Genomic DNA, 24,207 nt, shown 5'->3' on the forward strand with positions numbered 1-24,207 from the left:
ATTTTGGTTTTCCCCCAAATTTAACATTTTTGCAAGGGGTAATAGGAGAAATTGCAACACAAAATGTCCAATCCCATCTCTTCTGAGTATGGAAATACCCCATGTGTGGACGTCCAAATTACCCCTTGTGAAAATGAAAAATTTGGGCTAACACCAGCATTTTAGTGAAAAAATTTAAAAAAATTCAAGTCCAACTTTAACGAAAATTCTTCAAACACCTGTGGGGTGTTTAGGCTCACTGTACCCCTTGTTACATTCCGTGAGGGGTGTAGTTTCCAAAATGGGGTCACATGTGTTTTTTTTTTTGTGTTTATGTCAGAACTGCTGTAACAATCAGCCACCCCTGTGCAAATCAACTCAAATGTACATGGCCCTCTCACTCCTGAGCTTTGTTGTGCGCCCGCAGAGCATTTTACATCCACATATGGGGTTTTTCCGTACTCAGGAGAAATTATGTTACAAATGTTGGGGGTCTTTTTTTCTTTTACCTCTTGTGAAAATGAAAAGTATCGGGCAACACCAGTATGTTAGTGTAAAAAATGTAATGTTTTTTTACAATAACATGCTGGTGTAGACCCCAACTTTACCTTTTCATAAGGGGTAAAAGGAGAAAAAGCCCCCCAAAATTTGTTAGGCAATTTCTCCAGAGTACGGAAATAACCCATATGTGGCCCTAAACTGTTGCCTTGAAATACGACAGGGCTCCGAAGTGACAGCGCGCCATGCGCATTTGAGGCCTAAATTAGGGATTTGCGTAGGGGTGGACATAAGGGTATTCTATGCCAGTGTTTCCCAAACAGGGTGCCTCCAGCTGTTGCAAAATTCCCAGCTTTCCTGGACAGTCAATTGCTGTCCGTCAATCCTGGGAGTTGTTGTTTTGCAACAGCTGGAGGCTCAGTTTTGGAAACACTGCAGTACAATAAGTTCTTCATTTTTATTGGGGGGGGGGGGGTTAACTGTGTAGGTGTATGTGTATATGTAGTGTTTTTTACTTTTTATCATGTATTAGTGTAGTGTAGTGTTTTTAGGGTACATTCACACAGGTGGGGGTTCACAGCGAGTTTTCCACTAGGAGTTTGAGCTGCAGCGGAAAATTTGCTGCATCTCAAACTTGCAGCGAGAAGCTCGCTGTTAATCCCTGCCCATGTGAATGTACCTTCACATGGGTGGAAGGGGGGGGGGTGCAAACCTACAACTCCCAGAGTGCCCTTTGGCTGTCCGTGCATGCTTGGGAAACTAGTTGTGAAACACAGAGTTTGTTACCTAACTCAGTGTTTCGCAACCAGTGTGCCTCCAGCTGTTGCAAACTACAACTCCCAGTATGCACTGATAGACCCTACATGCTGGGAGTTGTAGTTTTGCAATAGCTGGAGGCACACTCGTTGCAAAGCATTGAGAGTTTGTTACTTAACACAGTGTTTCGCAACCAGTGTGCCTCCAGCTATTGCAAAACTACAACTCCCAGCATGTAGGGTCTATCAGTGCATACTGGGAGTTGTAGTTTGCAACAGCTGGAGGCACACTGGTAGCGAAACACTGAATTAGGTAACAAACTCTGTGTTTCACAACTAGTGTGCTTTCAGCTGTTGCAAAAACTACAACTCTCAGCATGCAGTGACAGCTGAAGGGCAGGCTGGGACTTGTAGTTATGCAACAGCTGGAGGCATACTACCAACACTCCCAGCATGCCCTCTGGCTGTCCATGCATGCTGGGGGTTGTAGTTATGCAACAGCTGGAGGCACACTGGTTGCAAAACACTGAGAGTTTGTTACTTAACTCAGTGTTTCCCAACCATTGAGCCTCCAGCTGTTGAAAAAATACAACTCCCAGCATGCCCAGACAGCCGAAGGACATGTTGGGAGTTGTAGTTATGCAACAACTGGAGGAGAAAAGTTTGGAGACCACTATGTAGTGGTGTCCATACTGCAGCCCTCCAGATGTTGCAAAACTTCAACTTCAAGCATGCTCAGACTGTCCAGGCATGCTGGGAGTTGTAGTTCAGCAACATCTGAAGGGCCAGATGGACAGTGGTCTTCATACTGTGGCCCTCCATATGTTGCAAAACTACAACTCCCAGCATGCCTAGAGAGACTTTGGCTAGAGTGAGCTGTCTTCACTGCTGCCTCTGCCTCCTTACTGCCGCCGATCCCGCCGCTGTCTGCCGCAGTCTCTCGCCATCCTGTCATGCTCTGGCACTCGCCACCATCTTCCCCCTGCTCTACCTGGACATCCAGGGCCAGGCAGAGCGGGAATTTCAACTTTAACCTCTGCCCCCCCCCCCCCCCCCCCCCACTCCAATCATCCCTATTTTCTGGCGATCAGGTCAACACAGACCCGATCAGCCCGGCCGACATGGTGGGGACTTTGGACCCCCCAGGGGTTTGCACGGGGTGCCTGCTGAATGATTTCAGCAGGCATCCCGGTCTCTGCCCAGCGAGTGGTGGGGACAGGAATTCCCACGGGCGTACAGGTACGCCCTTGGTCCTTAAGGGGTCAAGTAACACACATTTAATGTCTTTAACCATGTTTAAGATGCTTTCTGTCTCCCCCTCCCCCCTAGAAAACGTATAGGACTGCTCAAGTATTTTCCTATTTATCTTCTATTCTGTCACACCTGCCAGTATTTTGGATGATTCTTTCTTTGAATGTATCTGTCTATTTATACACTTCTTAGTACTGGTTCTTTATATATGCTTTATGTTTTCTTTGTACATCCTCCCGCTGACATAAAACTTTCTTCTATGTTCAAATGGGAAGAAGAATTTAGTTGTTTTTTTACCTCTTTCTCTGGCAAGCTTGTTGTGAACAGGTGAACAAGGGAAACTGGCAAGCATCATTAACCAAGGTGCTGAACCATGCCTACTGTGTACCATCTCACATAAAAGGCTATCTATCCAAGTTTTTATCCTTTTTGCTTTCAAGGCTGTCTCCAGGAGGGCAATATACACCACATTTGGTGGCCATGCCCAGTTGTAACCACTTTATGGTCGAATACACAGGCGATTTTCACTGAGGTTACTGGGTACACATATTGGTTTCGCCCAACATTTTGTCTTCACGGAGATTGGCCACCATGGATGCCCAACCCCATTTTTAAACTATTGCAATTTATGTTTTTAGCCACCATAATTCATATTGCTCACAAATAGTGTGGGTGAACAGGAGTCCAACAAGGGGTCACTTACTTAAATATGTTCAGTAGGTCCTGAGATATGTCCCCCAGAAGATCTTCTGCTACATTCAGTGACTTGCACACAGGGGGCGGGGCTTCGCCGGCTCCATTTACATATTCATTGTCCTCCACATCTTAGTAAAGTGGAGTCACAGACAAATAATATGTACATTGAGCCGACAAAGCCCCGCCCCCTGTGCACCAATCACTGAATTCAGCAGAGGATCTTCTGGGGGACATATCGCAGGACCTACTAGACATATTTAAATAAGTGACCCCTCGTTGGACTCCTGTTCACCCACTCTATAATCCCGTGTAATTGGTTTAGTGTGGGTGAACAGGCTGACAGTTTTCCTTTAAAGTGCTGCATAGTTTACTGTGTAAGAATATATTATATTTACTGTTTTGTCCTACTCTATTTTTCAGTGCACTGAAGCCAAAAAACACTGCTGGTACTTTGAAGGATTATATCCTACATATTACATGTAAGTATTTCTCTGTTGCTACAGTTATACTACTGCTGTGTTTGACTAAAGTCATAAAATCATGTTTTCCTTCTAAGCTTAAGAGTCATAGAGGCATATGAGAATTACCATTCTGCCTGAGTATTTGTTCTGTTCTGTGGAAATTGGTGTTTGAAGATGTATCTGAAGATGACTCCAGATTAATATGTATGGAAGAGTTTTCTAGGCATGATCTATGACCTGTGCAGGGTTCATTGTGAGGGAGGGGGAGGAGAGCATTGACTATCAATTGTTGTAAACAGTGGATCCAAATTTTTCTGCCTCTATTGCTGTAATAATGATTCTGAGAAGTTATCTGTCATTTGTAATTTATTAAAAGGCTTGTGTATCTAGTGCAGTGGTTCTTAACCTTTTTGGAGGTACTGAACCCCACCAGTTTCATATGCGCATTCACCGAACCCTTCTTAATTGGAAAAATAAAATATGATTTTTTCAAATTCAAAACATAGGAGGTATATATTTAAGTATATATTTATACATAGGTGCACAAAATGAACAAAACCATTGAGAACAAAGAACAAAACCATGAAAACATGATTTTCACACAAAAACAAAGGCATAATGAATATTTACTGCAAATCAGTGTGACTTCTGCTGTTGTCTTTCAGAGACCAGTTCAGAAATGCGTGGCTTTACCTTGGAAGTGTCACTCTCATGTCATTTTCGCAACAATGGCAGTGTTCCCCCACATTAGGCAGGCAGTGTTCCCCCACATTAGGCAGGCAGTGTTCCCCCACATTAGGCATGCAGTGTTCCCCCCATAAGGCAGGCAGTGTTCCCCCCATTAGGCAGGCAGTGTTCCTCCCCATTAGGCAGGCAGTGTTCCCCCACATTAGGCAGGCTGTGTTCCCCCACATTAGGTAGACAGTGTTCCCCCACATTAGGCAGACAGTGTTCCCCCACATTAGGCTGGCAGTATGTTCCCCCACATTAGGTGCAATATAGTTCCCCACATTAGGCTGGCAGTACGTTCCCCCACATTAGGTGCAATATAGTCCGCCACATTAGGCCGGCAGTATATTCCCCCCACATTAGGTGCAATATAGTCCCCACATTAGGCTGGCAGTATGTTCCCCCACATTAGGTGCAATATAGTCCCCCAGATTAAGCTGGCAGTATGTTCCCCCACATTAGGTGCAATATAGTCCCCCACATTAAGCTAGCAGCATGTTCCCCCACATTAAGTGCAATATAGTCCCCCACATTAGGCCGGCAGTATAGTCCCCCACATTAGGTGCAATATAGTCCCCCCCACATTAGGTGCAATATAGTCCCCCACATTAGGCCGGCAGTATGTTCCCCCACATTAGGTGCAATGCAGTCCCCCACATCAGGCTGGCAGTATGTTACCCCACATTAGGTGCAATATAGTCTCCCACATTAGACCGGCAGTATGTTCCCCCACATTAGGTGCAATATAGTCTGCACCATTAGGCTGGCAGTATGTTCCCCTACATTAGGTGCAATATAGTCCCCCACATTAAACTGGCAGTATGTTCCCCCACATTAGGTGCAATATAGTCCCCACACATTAGGCCGGCAGTATGTTCCCCCACATTAGGTGCAATATAGTCCCCCACATTAGGCTGGCCGTATAGTCTCCCACATTACGTTGGCAGTATAGTTCCCCCCACATTAGGTGCAGTATGTTCCCCCACAGACATACAGCCTCCAGCCATACAGTATGGCTGGAGGCTGTATGCCTGTGTACTGCCCCCACTTCAGTGTTCCGACCACCGCTCCTCGGGTCCGGCCATAGCAGGACCGGGGGATCACTGGTCGGAACACCGAAGCTGACACGCCGCTGATAAACACTTACCAACTGCCAGCGCGCGTCCTTCTTGCCATGGGCGCACACATGGGATGCGAGTGACGTCCCTGCGTGCGCTAGCTCACGGCGGTCCCCGCGTTTTTAAAGTAAACGCGGGGCCGCAGGGAATTAACAGAGGTGTCCCTGTGTTCCGAAAGCATCTTTCGGAACACAGGGACGTGCCGAGGCAAAAACAACCGGCGGGCCTCCCCTGCCGAACCCCCGAGACTGACTCACCGAACCCCTGCTCTAGTGCATCATCCCCTAAGTCCAGAATGTAAAATGGTGGTCTTTAATAAATTCTTCCCTTAGTGTCAGAGTATTAGGAGTAGTCAAGAACTGATTAAAAACACTGGCAAGAGTAGAAGTTGTGTGCTCACTTCACTTCCCCCATTTTAAGGGCTCCTACTGCAACTGGCTCAGCAACGGATGTAGCAGGCAATTATTTAAAGTTACCTAGAAATGTATATATTACTTATACTTTTTTACATGATCAAAAAAGGTCAATAGGCCAATGATAGTTGCATTAGGATATAGTTTGTTGATAGAAATGGGATAATTGTAAGGAATTGCTATGATTATGCCCCCTCCCCCCCCCCTTTGATAGAAGGGGTATCTAGTAGTACAATAGACCTCCTCTGGTCCTTGTAGGAGTTAAAGGTCTATGTGGACAGGATAGCTTCTTGCACTTGCTAAAGATGAGGTACTGTCATGTTCTGCACAGCCTGTTAAGGCTGTACAGTATAGGATTAAGATCTGGGGATTGTGAAGGCCAGGGAAGCTCTTGCTGTCATTTTTGTGTAACCCATACATGGTATGGTGCATGTTCCTTCTGAGAGTGTTCTTTTACAGAAGGATAATCAGCAGCCATGCACGGATCTTGGTCGGCCACAATGCTTAACCCATCACAACCTTTCAAATTTTAATTCCTCCTCACCTTCTGAGACCCACAACTTTTATATGTTTCTACTGAAAATGTTCTATTAGGGCTTATTTATTGTAGGGGGAAGTTTTACTTTTGATTGGTGCACTTTATTTTATCATATAATGTATTACAGGGCATGAAATGATATGTAGGGCAAAATTGAAAAAAATATGGAATTGCACAACACGTGGGACAATAATTTTTTCGGAGCTCACAATCGGTAAAACTGACATGCAAACTTTATTTTATGGGTTAATATGATTCCAATGATACCAAACTAGGATTATTTATGTTTTGTTTTATAATTAAAAAAAAAACTGAATACTTGAAAAATAAATCTGTTCATTACTGTGTTCTCACCACTTTTCTTTTTTTTTTTTTAAACATAGCTGTGTTTTTGTATATTTGTGCACCATGAGTTGTTTTTAACTGTACCACTTTTGTGTAGATATGGCTTTTTGATCACTTATTATAAAAAAAATTCAGTAATTATGGTGTTTGGAATTGTTTTGCATTTATGCCATTGACCTTGCGGGAACAGGAATTTAACACCTTAATGAACATGGACACGTATTGTCACGATGCCGGCTGGCAGGAGGTGGATCCTCTGTGCCAGAGAGGGATTGGCGTGGACCGTGCTAGTGGACCGGTTCTAAGTCACTACTGGTGTTCACCAGAGCCCGCCGCAAAGCGGGATGGTCTTGCTGCGGCGGTAGTGACCAGGTCGTATCCACTAGCAACGGCTCAACCTCTCTGACTGCTGAAGATAGGCACGGTACAAGGGAGTAGACAGAAGCAAGGTCGGACGTAGCAGAAGGTCGGGGCAGGCAGCAAGGATCGTAGTCAATAAGGTAATAGCAGGAGGTCAAGTACACAGTATGGACAAACACAGTAACGCTTTCACTAGGCTCTAAGGCAACAAGATCCGGCAGGGGAGTGCAGGGGCAGAGATCAGATATAGTCTGGGAGCAGGTGGAAGCCAATTAAGCTAATTGGGCCAGGCACCAATCATTGGTGCACTGGCCCTTTAAGTCTCAGGGAGCTGGCGCGCGCGCGCCCTAGAGAGCGGAGCCGCGCGCGCCAGCACATGACAGCAGGGGACGGGAACGGGTAAGTGACCTGGGATGCGATTCGCGAGCGGGCGCGTCCCGCTGTGCGAATCGCATCCCCGACGGCCATGACAGTGCAGCGCTCCCGGTCAGCGGGACCGACCGGGGCGCTGCGGAGAGAGAGACGCCGTAAGCGCTCCGGGGAGGAGCGGGGACCCGGAGCGCTAGGCGTAACAGTACCCCCCCCCCTTAGGTCTCCCCTTCTCTTTGTCCGGTAACTGCCTCCCCTGGGATGAGGACACCGGGAAAGAATGGAGGGATTCCTCAACGGCAGGCAGTACAGCAGGAGTGGGAATGGGGAGGGAGGGCAGAGGGCGAGGCCTGGCACGGGGCAGTGTGACACCAGGACGGGGGCCATGAGGAGGCACCGAGGCTTGCCTGACTGGACTGGGAGGGGGGGAGAGGCACTTCTTATGGCAGGCAGAGTCCATAAAGACCTTAGGGAGACCGGATACAGGGGGAACCACAGGGTCACGGCAGGGAGTACTGGGAACCGGTTTAAGGCAGTCCTTGAAACAAGAGGTACCCCAGCTCTTGATCTCCCCTGTGGACCAATCCAGGGTTGGGGAATGGTGTTGAAGCCAGGGTAGTCCAAGGAGAATTTCGGAAGTGCAATTGGAGAGGACCAAAAACTCAATTTTTTCGTGATGAGGTCCGATGCACATTAGGAGGGGCTCCGTGCGGTAACGCACGGTGCAATCCAACCTGACTCCGTTGACCGCGGAAATGTAGAGTGGCTTGACGAGACGGGTCACCGGGATGCGGAATTTATTCACCAAGGACTCCCGAATAAAATTCCCAGAGGCACCAGAGTCCAGGCAGGCCACAGCTGAGAGGGAGGAGTTGGCTGAAGGAGAAATCCGCACGGGCACCGTGAGACGTGGAGAAGCCGACTTTGAATCAAGAGACGCCACACCCACGAGAGCTGGGTGCGAGCGTGCGTTTCCCAGACGTGGAGGACAGATAGGGCAATCCACCAAGAAATGTTCGGTACTGGCACAGTACAGACAAAGATTTTCTTCCCTACGGCGATTCCTCTCCTCCTGGGTCAGGCGAGACCGATCCACTTGCATGGCCTCCTCGGCGGGAGGCCTAGGCGTAGATTGCAACGGAGACTGTGGGAGAGGTGCCCAGAGATCTAAGTCTTTTTCCTGGCGGAGCTCTTGATGTCTCTCAGAAAAACGCATGTCAATGCGAGTGGCTAGATGAATGAGTTCATGCAGGTTAGCAGGAATTTCTCGTGCGGCCAGAACATCTTTAATGTTGCTGGATAGGCCTTTTTTAAAGGTCGCGCAGAGGGCCTCATTATTCCAGGATAGTTCAGAAGCAAGAGTACGGAATTGTATGGCGTACTCGCCAACGGAAGAATTACCCTGGACCAGGTTCAGCAGGGCAGTCTCAGCAGAAGAGGCTCGAGCAGGTTCCTCAAAGACACTTCGAATTTCCGAGAAGAAGGAGTGTACAGAGGCAGTGACGGGGTCATCGCGGTCCTAGAGCGGGGTGGCCCATGACAGGGCTTTTCCAGACAGAAGGCTGACTACGAAAGCCACCTTAGACCTTTCAGTAGGAAACTGGTCCGACATCATCTCCAAGTGCAGGGAACATTGCGAAAGAAAGCCACGGCAAAACTTAGAGTCCCCATCAAATTTGTCCGGCAAGGACAAGCGGAGGCTAGGAGTGGCCACTCGCTGCGGAAGGGGTGCAGGAGCTGGCGGAGGAGATGGTTGCTGCTGTAGCAGAGGCAGAAGTTGCGACTGAAGTTGCTGCATCATGGTGGACACTTCCGACAGCTGGTGGGTTAGATGGGCGATCTGTCGGGATTGCTGGGCGACCACCGTGGTGAGATCAGAGATAGAAGGCAGGGGAACCTCAGCGGGATCCATGGCCGGATCTACTGTCACGATGCCGGCTGGCAGGAGGTGGATCCTCTGTGCCAGAGAGGGATTGGCGTGGACCGTGCTAGTGGACCGGTTCTAAGTCACTACTGGTGTTCACCAGAGCCCGCCGCAAAGCGGGATGGTCTTGCTGCGGCGGTAGTGACCAGGTCGTATCCACTAGCAACGGCTCAACCTCTCTGACTGCTGAAGATAGGCACGGTACAAGGGAGTAGACAGAAGCAAGGTCGGACGTAGCAGAAGGTCGGGGCAGGCAGCAAGGATCGTAGTCAATAAGGTAATAGCAGGAGGTCAAGTACACAGTATGGACAAACACAGTAACGCTTTCACTAGGCTCTAAGGCAACAAGATCCGGCAGGGGAGTGCAGGGGCAGAGATCAGATATAGTCTGGGAGCAGGTGGAAGCCAATTAAGCTAATTGGGCCAGGCACCAATCATTGGTGCACTGGCCCTTTAAGTCTCAGGGAGCTGGCGCGCGCGCGCCCTAGAGAGCGGAGCCGCGCGCGCCAGCACATGACAGCAGGGGACGGGAACGGGTAAGTGACCTGGGATGCGATTCGCGAGCGGGCGCGTCCCGCTGTGCGAATCGCATCCCCGACGGCCATGACAGTGCAGCGCTCCCGGTCAGCGGGACCGACCGGGGCGCTGCGGAGAGAGAGACGCCGTAAGCGCTCCGGGGAGGAGCGGGGACCCGGAGCGCTAGGCGTAACACGTATACTTGTCCATGTGCCGTTAAGGTGTCATACCGGCCGGCCCCGAGCTGATTCCTGTAGCTGGGGGACAGCGTTAATAGCCGACATGCGGCGATCGCCGCGGCTGGCTACTAACCCTTTAGAACGCCGCTGTCAAAGCTGACAGTGGTGTCTAAAGGTGCCTTTATCCCAACCCTGGGATCGCGGGGGGGCGTTCCACTGTGGAGGTAGCCTTAGGGCTTACCTCTCCTCCTGTGCCGGCTCTGGCGCACAGAATGATAACAATCGAGCGCAGAGCACACAGATCAATGTGGTTCTGTGGAACCACATTGATCTGTATGAGGAATCAAATGATTCCTCCTAAAAGTCCCCTAAGGGGTCTAAAAGTTAAAACAAAATCAAACCTATATAAGTAGGGTGTCATTTTAATCGTATGGACCTACAGAATAAAGATAAGGTGTCATTTTTACCGAAAAATGTACTGCATAGAAACGGAAGCCCTCAAAATTTACAAAATGGTGTTTTTTTCTTTTTTTTTTGCACAATGATTTATTTTTTCCGTTTGGCCGTACATTTTTGGGTAAAATGACTGATGTCATTACAAAGTAAAATTGGTGGCACAAAAAATAAGCCATCATATGGATTTTTAGGTGCAAAATTGAAAGGGTTATGATTTTTAAAGTTAAGGAGGAAAAAAACGAAAGTGCAAAAACAGAAAAACGCTTGGTCCTTAAGGGGTTAATAATTTAACAGTATAACATACGTGGTGATAGAAACATATGTTTCTTTCTTTTTTTTCTTAGAGTTTTTTATAAAAAAATCGGAATACATATATATTTTTTTTATTTTTTTATTTTCATCATACGTATACCTCAACTATGAGAGACATAATGAGAAAAAAAAAATCCATAAAATCACATTGTCTGATTTTTAAAGAATTTATTTGAAAATTATGGTGGGAAATAAGTATTTGGTCACCTACAAACAAGCAAGATTTCTGGCTCTCACAGACCTGTAACTTCTTTAAGAGTCTCCTCTTTCCACCACTCATTACTTGTATTAATGGCACCTGTTTGAACTTGTTATTAGTATAAAAGACACCTGTCCACAACCTCAAACAGTCTCACTCCAAACTCCACTATGCCCAAGACCAAAGAGCTGTCGAATGACACCAGATACAAAATTGTAGACCTGCACCAGGCTGGGAAGACTGAATCTGCAATAGGCAAGCAGCTTGGTGTGAAGAAATCAAATGTGGGAGCTATTATTAGAAAATGCAACACATACAAGACCACTGATAATCTTCCTTGATCTGGGGCTCCACACAAGATATCACCCCATGGTGTCAAAATTATCACCAGAACGGTGAGCAAAAATCCCCAAACCACATGGGGACCTAGTGAATGATCTGCAGAGGGCTGGGACCAAAGTGACAAAGGTTACCATCAGTAACACACTGCACGTCCAGGGACTCAATTCATGCAGTGCCAGACGTGTCACCCTGCTTAAACCAGTACATGTCCAGGACCGTCTGAAGTTTGCTAGAGAGCATTTGGATGATCCATAAGAGTATTCGAAGAATGTCATATGGTCAGATGAAATCAAAGTAGAACTTTTTGGTAAAAACTCAACTCGTCGTATTTGGAGGAGAAAGAATGCCGAGTTGAATCCAAAGAACACCATACCTACTGTAAAGCATGGGGGTTGAAACATCATGCTTTGGGGCTGTTTTTCTGCAAAGGGACCAGGACAACTGATCTGGAAAGAATGAATGGGGCCATGTATGGTGAGATTTTGAGTGAAAGCCTCCTTCCATCAGCAACGGCATTGAAGATGAAATGTGGCTGGGTCTTTCAGAATGACAATGATCCCAAACACACCGCCCGGGCAATGAAGGAGTGGCTTCATAAGAAACATTTCAAGGTCCTGGAGTGGCCACTCTCCACATCTCAACCCCATAGAAAACCTTTGGAGGGAGTTGAAAGTCCATGTTGCCCAGCGACAGCCCCAAAACATCACTGCTCTAGAGGAGATCTGCATGGAGGAATGGGCCAAAATACCAGCAACAGTGTATGAAAACCTTGTGAAGACTTTCAGAATATGTTTGCCAACAACGGGTATATAACAAAGTATTGAGATGAACTTCTGTTATTGACCAAATACTTATTTTCCACCATAATTATCAAATAAATTCTTAAAAAATCTGACAATGTGATTTTATGGATTTTTTTTCTCATTATGTCTGTCATAGTTGAGGTATAGTTATGATGAAAATTACAGGCCTCTCATCTTTTTAAGTGGGAGAACTTGCACAATTGGTGGCTGACTAAATACTTATTTGCCCCACTGTATATCGAGTGCAAACAAAAAGTAACAAAAAGAAAAAGAGAAAAACAGGTCTAAACCTAACTTTATGTTAATGGTGATTTATATTTTATGCCACCTGAGTCATAATTCAGGGTGTCTGAGAAGTAATATCCTGCCAACATGTGTAGTATAGCTGTGAGGGGATTTTAACTATAAAAGGAAGCTATGCATAAGTAGGCCGGTATCCTGGTTGCCTTGTAGCCACTCCATCTCTCATACTTCTAAGTTCCCTTCAGAATGTGAAATGCTTAGTATGCGTTTTCAGTCCTTCGCATCCAGGAGATAGGCAAGAAACTGTCTTCCTTTCTTAAAAATGGGTTTAGCTGACTTTTCTCTGTTGCCCAGAATACTATGCATTTCATTGGTAACTTCCTGGAGTGTAGGGAGCGATTGGCCTAACCAGTGTGGTAATAAGACCTTTATATGTTGGACGTGTCTAAAAGGCCAGTGAATTTGAGTATCCCATGAGCTTGCCATACTCTATAGAGTGGCTTTAGAGAGTTAAAAGATGGTAGGGGAGTATGCCATAATGGTAAATGTTTTGACAGGCCAAAAGGCAGTTGGAATAATCGACTGATAGCTTTCAAGGCCACTATAGTGTCTGACATCAACAGGCGACCCAGGATGGGAGCAGGTATGTGAAAGAATTTAGCATGTAGCAGGATCAGAAAGTGACCAAGGTTGGGCTAATTGAGACTTTAAACTGCAATTAGAGAAAGCGTTGGTAGCAAAAATCCAGTCTCTGATGCCATAAGAGAGAGACGTCAAGTTATAGAGACTCCCGTTCGGCATCTGGAAGCTTCCTAGCCTACTAGTTGGTAGACAGAGTATCATATACCACTCTAGGGTGTTTACACAGCCAATTGAATTTAGTGAAGTCGGACTGTATCGCTTTGATAAACAGAGGAATGGTCTGCATGGTGTACAGGAGTTTAGGGAAAGAGACCATTTTGAAAGAAATGTGTAATGTCCGTTTATTTGTTTTTGTATTTTTCTGTAGTTTGTTCTCAGCAGTTTGCTATTCTCCCTGGATAGGGAATAGTTAATGCTCTGAACAAATGAGAACTCAGGTGGGTCTATTTTAACCAAACTTCTCCTGCATTCTAGTTGCTGGTTATTTTGTGCAATAATGGTACTATGATGTCTGTTTGTGCAATTTACTTCCAAGTCTGCTTGAGCATGCACTTTTATATTTAGCTTGTGATATTTTATCTGAGTTTTAGCCATGGTTAAATAGTCTTGTTTATTGTAGATTTTAGTATGTTTTATATTTGTCAGTTTTTGGATTATTATGTCCGTTCTGCTGTGTTCACTGTTTTAGTCTAGTGTTACCGGTGCTCTGTATGTAATAATTCCTGTTTGGTATCTAGGAGTCTATTTAGACTTATCTGGTTCTGGTCTTGAGTTTTATAAATCATATTTCTGTTTCCTACTGGGTCAGCATCCTAATCACACAGAGTATGGCTGCTGGCCAGTAGTCTATTTGGCTTTATTAGAATGGCTACTCCTTTTGTGGAGTGGGGTGTCCAGTTTGTTTGTTCTGTGTCCCAGTGTGAACAGTGTCCTATGTTACCTGATCACTTTTGTGTCTAACTTTCAGTTCTGCTCATCCCCTGCAATTCCTGGTTTCTGCTGTATACTTGTACCATGCCTAGTCTTGTTAATTTTATCCACGTCTGCCGTTAATCTGATTCCGGTTTGTGAACTGTTTGTTTTTACACTATATTTTGCCCTGTTAGTGTTTGTTTCCTGTCTGGTATATCTGGTTGTCTGGTAGCTTTTCTGTTCTGTTTCTCGCCTGTGACCGACTATGTATATAATTTGTTTTTACGCCATTGCACTGTAGTGCAGGGAGAGACCGGTTCCAAGTAGTCAATTCACCGCTTAGGGTGTATGGGCAAGTAGGCAGGGAGAGTCTTTCTAGGGACAGCTTAGGGATCACTCTCCCTGTCCCCCCAGTCGGTCATGACAAAATGCATCTGACCTATTGGTGACAATGGCAGGTTTTTCCATCCATTTTGTTCCACCTCTATTTTTTGTATTACCAGTTGGAAATGTAGATTATATATTTTGATTTTGAAAGTAGGTAATGTGATACCTAGCAATTGAAAGAGGAAGGAAAGCAGAAGCATCAGATTGTAAGCCAAGTATGAAATCTGGCTGTTGCTAATATTGATCTTGTATCCAGAGAGGGAGCCACAAAATTGAAGAAAAATAGGTTCCTCCATAGCTGATTGGTCGACGTGCTCATAAATAACAGAGTGCAGATCTGCAAAACACTTCACCCTCACCTCAGACTTTCCCACTTTGATTCCCTGATAGAGGTTGGTTTGAATATTATTTAAATAATAATTATAATAATTAGGGGAGGAGGGGGGTTATATTTAAAATATATATATATATATATATATATATATATATATATATATTTTTACACATTTCCCCCCCCCCCCCAGGGGCCTATTAAAAGCCATCAGTAGATGGCTATAGATTGCAGCGTTTAACCATTTAAATGATGGAAATCGGAGCTATCTCTGATGCCCCTCATTAACAGCAGATGTCTTCTGCTGATAGCAGTGGGAATCTGCCAGTTATAATGCGGACCCAACTCGTGAGACCGTGCCATATTACCCTCACCTGATCCATAACGTACCCAGGGTGTGCCAACAACACATTAAGCCACCTTCACCAGTCATAACTGTTCATAGATTTAAGTGGTTTGAAGAAAATTCTGACCCTCCCATTAGCATGGTGCATTATAAATCTGAATTCCTCTGACCATATCAAGGGACATGACCTGGCAATGTTTTTTCACTGCTCAATAATCCACTTCTTGTGCCTTTTTGTCCAGTGGAGCCTTACACAGATACCTAGACATGCTTACTCCAGGTAATCGGCCTGTGTATCCTGTATCTATCCTGTAGAGAGGCCATCAATGGGTTTTTCCTGGAAATCCCTTTAAAAGTGTATTGTCTTGTGCCCTGTCTGTATGCTGATTTTTATGTTCTGGTTATGGGAGAAAATAGCATTTCTTTGTTCCTGTCAGATTACATTCATATTCATAGTCACTGGATTTATAGCCATTACGTGCTATACAACATTATGATGGTTTTTCCTGTATAAATCCTAATTAGACACCAAGGCTTATGTTAGCAGACCTACACGCTAATGTAGAAATGCTGTTGTCTCAAGGAGTGTGTACATATCACAGCCTAGAAGAGACAATAAATAAAAGATGACTTGCACTCATTTCACACCCATATATAAAATATGCAATGCTCTCTACCTCTTAATGTGCAAGTCAAGTTTCTATGACAAGTTCTTAATAATTTATCTCTCTTTTATCCTTGGAATTCCTCCCAGTCCTCAGTTATTTGCATTGCCATTACCAGCCATTTTTGTACATTACTGGAAGACTTTGTATTTAAAATTCCCAGGCTGATTGTACTTGTTCATATTTAAATAACCTCCAACCTAACAAGCAGAGAGTTGAAGAGTGTCATATCACCCATAAAACATTCATATATTTGGAAAAGACATACCACCAATAGCTGAGACCCCCACCTATGTCTTGCACAATCATATCCCACTGGTCACTTTACATAGTTGTCTAATTTGCAAGTCTTATACTACAGATCAGAACCAATTCCCACTATAATGTATAAACAAACAGAAAAAATGGTCAGATAGTAATAATGGAACTAGATCCATGCCATCCTACCCTCTACTGATGGTCACAATGTCCGCACATAGAATGGTTCTCTATAATAAAAGATGATAATCTATTCTACATACCTTTTAGAGGGCTTTTGAAGTGGGACCAGCAGTGGACCAGGGGTAAGTGAGTATAGCCTTCAGAGTTTCTCTGCAGCCCCAGCAATATATATGTTTTTTTTTTTTGGTCACGCTGAAATACCACTAAGAAGAAGTAATCACATGTAGCATACTAAAATTTTGGGGCATTCCACAGCTTCAAAGAAATACAAATACATGCACAGATGAAGAACAATATACCGTAAAACATATACATGCTAGCACATACATAACCTCTGTAAATACTGAAATTGCTACTGGAACAGAAACACGTTATTTCATATATTTTGTTATTTCAACATATTTTATTTTTCTTGCTTCAGTTTTCTTGTAACTTATGAAATGTAAAATGATCACATTATTGTCCCCTGCTTGTCAAGTTTAATTTATAACAGCATGTCAGGTATTAGAGGCAGGAATATGAGTTCTGCATTGTCCTTTCTGTTTTTCTGAATCTGTTGAACATTAATGGTGCTTAAGGTTGGACAAAGCCACATATACAATACACCCCGGTATAATAGATTCTGCTTAGAAATACTAATGGTGCATCCACTTATAATGGTACAGGTTCACAGTTAATCCAGAAAAACAGAAAAGTAACAGCAATTCATGGGGATTGAAAGCGAATGGTAAACTAGTGTGCAAGTCAAGAGGGTCACATACCATGTTCTCTACAATCACATCTCCTTTGGGAATCTGCAGGTAGAACAAAAGGTGAGCACAGGATATTATGGGAAGAAAGACCTGGAGTATCAGTATTAACCTGGAGATGAGCTCTGCAACACCAGGAGATAATGGATCCAATATGTGTCTATTCATTTATGTGGCTAGTATTTAATTATTTTACTACCTAACTTTACCCTGTCCAAGTCATTACCCAGGTCTAATAAGCCCAGAGTCTTAGGGTCCGCAGGAACAGTTATCCCATAGACACTACGGATCAAAAGCAGTGTATCTCTCAATAATTGCCCCATAGCAGCACAGAACTACATTGGATGTACAATGCGTGCAACCCTACATCTTGGGCATCAAGAGTCAGGGCAGAGACCAAATCATTTAAAAATCTAGGGGTCCTGTCCCCCAACTAAGAGATGACCTTAGTGACATAGATTGGAACTCTGTCCTAAGGAATTAAAGTACACAAGCTTAAAGGGGTACTCCACTGTAAACATGTTATCCCCTATCCAAAGGACCCCTATCTTCGGACCGTCAGCGGCAGCAGCCAGAACACGGAAGCTTGCAGCTTCCACGTTTGTGATGTCACACCATGCCCCCTCCATTCATGTCTATGGGAGGGGGCACAACATGCCTCCTCCCATAGACATGAATGGAGGGGGTGTAATGGCCGGCATCGCCAGTCATCGGGCACAGAGCGGAGTGCGTTCCGTGCACCATATGACAAGAGTGCTGCAGCGGAGATCACGGGGATCCCCAGCGGCAGGACCCCCACAATCTGACATCATATGCCCAGTGGAGTACCCCTTTAATGGACCATTTTTAAGAGCATCCTGAATAGATTTTGTATACCCTACAGGAAAATGCCAATCTTCTAAATTCCTTCTCTACTCTACACAGGAAAATCCAATGTTAGATGACATGAGAAGTGATAATGTAAATTCTCCAGCAAATCTCACCTGTTTAACCCAACAAGAAGTGCGGTGTCGCCATATTAACATTTAAACATGCAAATCACCGGGCCCGGATGGCATCCATCCCAGGGTTTTGCAGGAATTAAGTATTATACTAGACAATACTTTAAAGTTTTAGATGGCAGGGAATGTGGTGCCAATAAGGTCAAGAAGGTGTCAAAAGGGATCTATAGGCCTGTAAGTTTAAAGGGGTACTCTGGTGGAAAACTTTTTTTTTTAATCAACTTGTGCCAGAAAGTTAAACAGATTTGTAAATTACTTCTATTAAAAAGATCTTAATCCTTCCAGTACTTATTAGCGGCTGTATACTACAGAGAGTTCTTTTCTTTTTGGATTTCTTTACTGTCACGACCACAGTGCTCTCTGCATGTCAGGAACTGTCCAGTGCAGGAGAAAATCCCCATAGCAAACATATGCTGCTCTGGACAGTTCCAAAAATGGACAGAGGTGTCAGCAGAGAACATTGAATTTCCTATGTAGTATACAGCCGCTAATAAGTAGTAGAAGGATTAAGATTTTTAATAGAAGTAATTTACAAACCTGTTTAACTTTCTGGCACCAGTTGATTTAAAAAAAAAAAAAAAGTTTTCCACCGGAGTACCCCTTTAACAGCTGTAGTGGGTAAGATGTTTTACAGTTTTTTTTGAGAGATGTTATTCTGGAGTATTTTAATGAAAAGAACCTTGTAACACAGAACCAAAATGGGTGGCACATTTTGCAAGATTGATCCTGTCAGACTAATCTGATCAGCTATGAGGAGGTCAGTTATAGATTGGACCGGGGTGAAGCTGTCGATGTTATATATCTGGACTTTTCTTACACAAAAGGTAGTATATACAATGAGGATGCTGGGACTAGGGGGAGGACATGTAAGTGGGTTAGCAACTGGCTCAGTGACAGGATGACAGGACGGTCGGTATGAATGGAACTTACTCTGGTTGGGTGACAGTTACAAGTGGGGTACCACAGGGATCAGTACTGGGTCCACTTCTTTTCAATATCCTTATAAATGACCTTGTAGAGGGATACAGAATAGAATTTCAATATTTGCAGATGACACCAAACTGGGTAGGATGATCACCACAGAGGAGATCTGGGGAAGCTGGAGGCTTGTGCACAGACATGTCAAATAAAGTTTACGTGGAGAAATGTAAGGTCATGCACTTGGGACATAAAACCAAAAGGTACAATTTTGTGCTAAATAACAAAACATTAGGTAAAACTACTACCGAAAAGGACTTGGGGATGTTGGGGGACAATAAGTTCCACCTTAGTGACCAGTGCAAGCAGCGGCTGCCAAGGCTAGTGAGGCATAGCTTGTGACAGGAACGTTTTGCCTCTGTATAAATTACTATTCAGATCACACATGGAGTATTGTGTACAAGAACATAGCTGAACTGGAAAGGGTGCAGAGTAGGGAAACCAAGGTAATTAACCCTTTAATGACACAGCTAAGTTTAATTTTTGCGTTTTGATTTTTCCTCTGACCAGTGCAAACCTAGGCTACCCAGTCTAAAAACATGTCAGATTTATTGTAGTGGCTCATATTAGTTGGTACCATATTTTTCGCCGCATAAGACGCACTCTTTCTTCCCCAAAACTGCGGGGGAAATGTTGGTGCGTCTTATACGGCAAATACACATTAAAACAGTGTCATATCACAGCGGTCCCCGTGGCCATCGACGGCCGGGACCCGCGGCTAATACAGGACATCACCGATCGCGGTGATGCCCTGTATTAACCGTTCAGACGCTGCGATCAAAGCTGACTGTGAAAGTGAAACTATCCCGGCTGCTCAGTCGGGCTGTTCGGGACCGCCGCGGTGAAATCCCGAACAGCTTACAGGACACCGGGAGGGACCTTACCTGCCTCCTCAGTGTCCGATCGGCGAATGACTGCTCCCTGCCGGGATCCCCTGCATGGCCGTCGCTCTCCTTCGTCATCATCACGTCGATGCGCATGCCGTCCCATCATCCAATAGGAGCGGCGTGCATAGCGACGTGATGGCAGCGACGGAGAGCGAGGATGCCGGGCAGCAGAGACGTTCCGGAGTGAAGGGGACACCCCGGGGACGCAGCGACAGCGATGGAGGGCGACATCCAGGGCAGCAGTGACGGGTCCGGAGCGGCGGGGACACGTGAGTATTACCTCCTATACCAGTGGTCTTCAACCTGCGGACCTCCAGATGTTGCAAAACTACAACTCCCGGTATGCTGGGAGTTGTAGTTCTGCAACATCTGGAGGTCCGCAGGTTGAAGATCACTGTCCTATACTTTACGTTGTATTTGGTTCAGAATCTTTTTTTTTTTCTAGATTTTCCTCCTTTAAAATTGGGTGCGTCTTATATGCCGGAGCGTCTTATACAGCGAAAAATACGATAAATCTGCCATTTTTAAACTGTCTAGTCTAAGTTCAGACCAACTATTGGTTGGCTTACTTTACTCCAATGTGTTACTTAACAATTGTGACACAAATTTTGGAGCAGAGGTGCACACAAGCCCCATCACTTTGCAGCACAGCACAGTGTTAATTAAACATGTTGTTTGTATACAGTTCATTCAACTTGCTGTTGGCATTCCGTTATACATACTTTACCTGTATAATTGACTGGAAACAGATTGTGTGAAAAAGAGAAAAAAGGTGTTTGCAGGAAAAATGAGCAGTAAGTAATTTGTGCTTCTTTTACATTGATGTATATTCATGGAATGACAGGTTATTTATTACCTACTGTATTACGAGTGAAAAAAGATGAAGCCGAGCAGATGAAAGAAACAATAAAATGTGCAGGTGGCAGGATTTTATAAACCTGTTTTGCAGGTTTCGCAGTTTAATAAGTTATATATGACTTCTTCACCAGCAAAGATTTGCTTATTTGTAATGATTATTTTTTGGGTTCCATATAACTGAAATACATGGAAATATATAAAAAAAAATGTTTTGAGCTGCTGGAAATGACTAATAAATTCTACGAAAAATTGGTCCTGAATATGGAAATAGTTGCATTTTCTAACAATTCTTTGTAAATAATGTGATATATGAAGTTTAAAGGGGCATTCCAAAAAAAAGTTTTTAAATCAGCTTGTGCGAGGAAGTTTTACAGATTTTAAAAATAAAATAAAATGAATACCTCTATTTAAATTCCAAGAGTTATGTAAAAAGCATAGCTTGCGGGGCTACACCATTTCTGAAACTCCCACTAAAGTAAATGGGAGCTGTGCTAATAGTGGAACCATCTTTTACCAGGACCCCATTAAAACTCTGTTTGCTGCTAAGATCTGCAGACACCACTGTATAGCTGTTAGGGTATAGGAGGTGGAGTAATGCTGGTTATGTGCCACATCCTGACATGCCTCATTGCAGAACCCGGAACATTAATCGAGAAGGGGCTGTGAGGTGAGGGCAAGGAAGAAAGCATGCCAGGTGGTGGCACTTGGACAGCATGGCCCCACCTTCTTGACACTTGGTTGAGAAATAAAAGGTCAATTTTATTAGTTCTGCCACCACCATTAGCCCAGAAAAGGAACAGTTTGCTTTTAAACCCGAACATATACCTAAAGGTGTCTGCAACCCTTAGTAGCAAATATAGCTAAGTGTAGGGTGAAACACAAGATACCAGCAGAATATTTCACACTGGTGACCTGCTGCCAGTAGTCACAGAGTGACTTCAGAGCTCGCTCTGCCATTGCTCTGTGACTGCCGACAGCGCATCCGCAGCGTCAAAAACGCTGCAGATGGAGTGTGTGACTTTACCCTTAGGGTGTATTCACACATATCATATATGTTCAGATTTAAAGTTGTGTGAACCTTATGTTAACAGAGTCTAATACAAACCTATAGGGTTCCATTTGTGCCCCTATGTGGAACCTGTACATGTGGCTATAAGGTTTACATGGACTATTGTAATATTAACCCCTTAAGGACTCAGCCCATTTTGGCCTTAAGGACTCAGACAATTTAATTTTTACGTTTTCATTTTTTCCTCCTCGCCTTCTAAAAATCATAACTCTTTTATATTTTCATCCACAGACTAGTATGAGGGCTTGTTTTTTGCGCGACCAGTTGTCCTTTGTATTGATATCACTCATTATATCATAAAATGTATGGCGCAACCAAAAAACACTATTTTTGTGGGGAAATTAAAACGAAAAACGCAATTTTGCTAATTTTGGAAGGTTTCGTTTTCACGCCGTACAATTTATGGTAAAAATGACGTGTGTTCTTTATTCTGAGGGTCAATACGATTAAAATGATACCCATTATTACATACTTTTATATTATTGTTGCGCTTAAAAAAAATCACAAACTTTTTAACCAAATTAGTACGTTTATAATCCCTTTATTTTGATGACCTATAACTTTTTTATTTTTCCGTATAAGCGGCGGTATGGGGGCTCATTTTTTGCGCCATGATCTGTACTTTTTTTTGATACCACATTTGCATATAAAAAACTTTTAATACATTTTTTATAATTTTTTTTTTAATAAAATGTATTAAAAAAGTAGGAATTTTGGACATTTAAAATTTTTTTTCGTTCACGCCGTTCACCGTACGGGATCATTAACATTTTATTTTACTAGTTCGGACATTTACGCACGCGGCGATACCAAATATGTCTATAAAAAATGTTTTTTACGCTTTTTGGGGGTAAAATAGGAAAAAACGGACGTTTTACTTTTTTATTGGGGGAGGGGATTTTTCACTTTTTTTTTACTTTTACTTTTACATTTTTTTACATTTTTTTTTACACTTGAATAGTCCCCATAGGGGACTATTCATAGCAATACCATGATTGCTAATACTGATCTGTTCTATGTATAGGACATAGAACAGATCAGTATTATCGGTCATCTTCTGCTCTGGTCTGCTCGATCACAGACCAGAGCAGGAGACGCCGGGAGCCGCACGGAGGAAGGTGAGGGGACCTCCGTGCGGCGTTATGAATGATCGGATCCCCGCAGCAGCGCTGCGGGCGATCCGATCGTTCATTTTAATCGCGAACTGCCGCAGATGCCGGGATCTGTATTGATCCCGGCACCTGAGGGGTTAATGGCGGACGCCCGCGAGATCGCGGGCGTCGGCCATTGCCGGCGGGTCCCTGGCTGCGATCAGCAGCCGGGATCAGCCGCGCATGACACGGGCATCGCTCCGATGCCCGCGGTTATGCTTAGGACGTAAATGTACGTCCTGGTGCGTTAAGTACCACCTCACCAGGACGTACATTTACGTCCTGCGTCCTTAAGGGGTTAAAGGGAATAATAAATCCCTTGATGATGTAAACTATGATGTCATGTGGCAGGGTGGTATAGAAAACTCCAGTGAGCCTAACAACGTTTTTGTCAAATGAATTGTTCCCATGTCTGGTGACAAGTTTGTAACATGGAAACAACATAAACTTTACTGAATGTTCTAGCAGAGTTCTAGGTTACAGGATTTAAGCAGAAGACTGAATAGATGGTCAATGTACCTTTTATGAGTAGATTTACTGTTCATTTTATTCTTCATTCACAAAAGCAAACACTCGGCTGAACTAACTAACACAGGCCCATGCCCCTAGCTATCAGTTTGGAGCCTACTGCCCCATAGTACAAGTGCCTGTCCTGTCTTACCAGACTTGGGTTCCTTCCTTGGGTTGGGCCTAGCCTGTGTCTCCCACTGGGGACTCTTTCCTGAGAGACCATGCCTCTTTTCATAGAGGTCTCTACGGGGGCCTCTAACAAGTCATCCAGTAGAAGCAGATGGTAGCTGCAGTGAAAGCTGCTATTTCCAACTCCCACATCCAGCTCCTGTTTTTGGATTGTAAATCCAACTTTATCAGGAAAAAGGCCTTATTTCCCCAGATTAGTGGCATACCTATTACATAATGTGATATATGATTTCTTAAATAGGTACTCCAGTGGAAAAAATATATTTTTTAAATCAACTGGTGCCAGAAAGTTAAACAGATTTGTACATAAAACTCTTAAGCCTTCCAGTACTTATCAGCTTCTTTATGCTCCACAGGAAGTTGTATTTCTTTCTGGAGTTCTTTTCAGTCTGACCACAGTGCTCTGTGTTGTCAGGAACTGTCCAGAGTACAAGTAAATCCCCATAGGAAACCTCACCTCCTCTGGACAGTTCCTCATTCAGACAGAGGTGTCAACAGAGAGCACTGTGGTCAGACAGAAAAGAACTCCAGAAAGAAATACAACTTCCTCTAGAGAATACAGAAGCTGATAAGTACTGGAAGGATTAAGATTTTTTGTAAATAGA

At 44.2% G+C, this 24,207-nt stretch overlaps 1 protein-coding gene and 1 long non-coding RNA gene across 3 annotated transcripts in view; one reads left to right on the forward strand and one right to left on the reverse strand.

Moving 5' to 3' along the window:
• Nucleotides 1–23,692, reverse strand: part of LOC130273541 (uncharacterized) — a 51,464-nt gene extending 27,772 nt beyond the window's left edge. For both annotated transcript variants that reach the window (XR_008844028.1, XR_008844029.1), the window contains exons 1-2: nt 23,565–23,692; nt 16,291–16,413 (exon numbers count right to left, since the gene is read on the reverse strand). This is a non-coding gene — a long non-coding RNA (uncharacterized LOC130273541). The remainder of the gene's footprint in view (nt 1–16,290; nt 16,414–23,564) is intronic.
• Nucleotides 1–24,207, forward strand: part of VOPP1 (VOPP1 WW domain binding protein) — a 160,513-nt gene that overhangs the window by 103,316 nt on the left and 32,990 nt on the right. The window contains exon 2 of the mRNA XM_056520538.1: nt 3,600–3,658. Coding sequence (XP_056376513.1) covers nt 3,600–3,658 — 59 coding nt within the window. The remainder of the gene's footprint in view (nt 1–3,599; nt 3,659–24,207) is intronic.

The sequence above is a fragment of the Hyla sarda genome, chromosome 5 (assembly GCF_029499605.1).
Source record: "Hyla sarda isolate aHylSar1 chromosome 5, aHylSar1.hap1, whole genome shotgun sequence".
Classification (NCBI taxonomy): Eukaryota; Metazoa; Chordata; class Amphibia; order Anura; family Hylidae; genus Hyla; species Hyla sarda.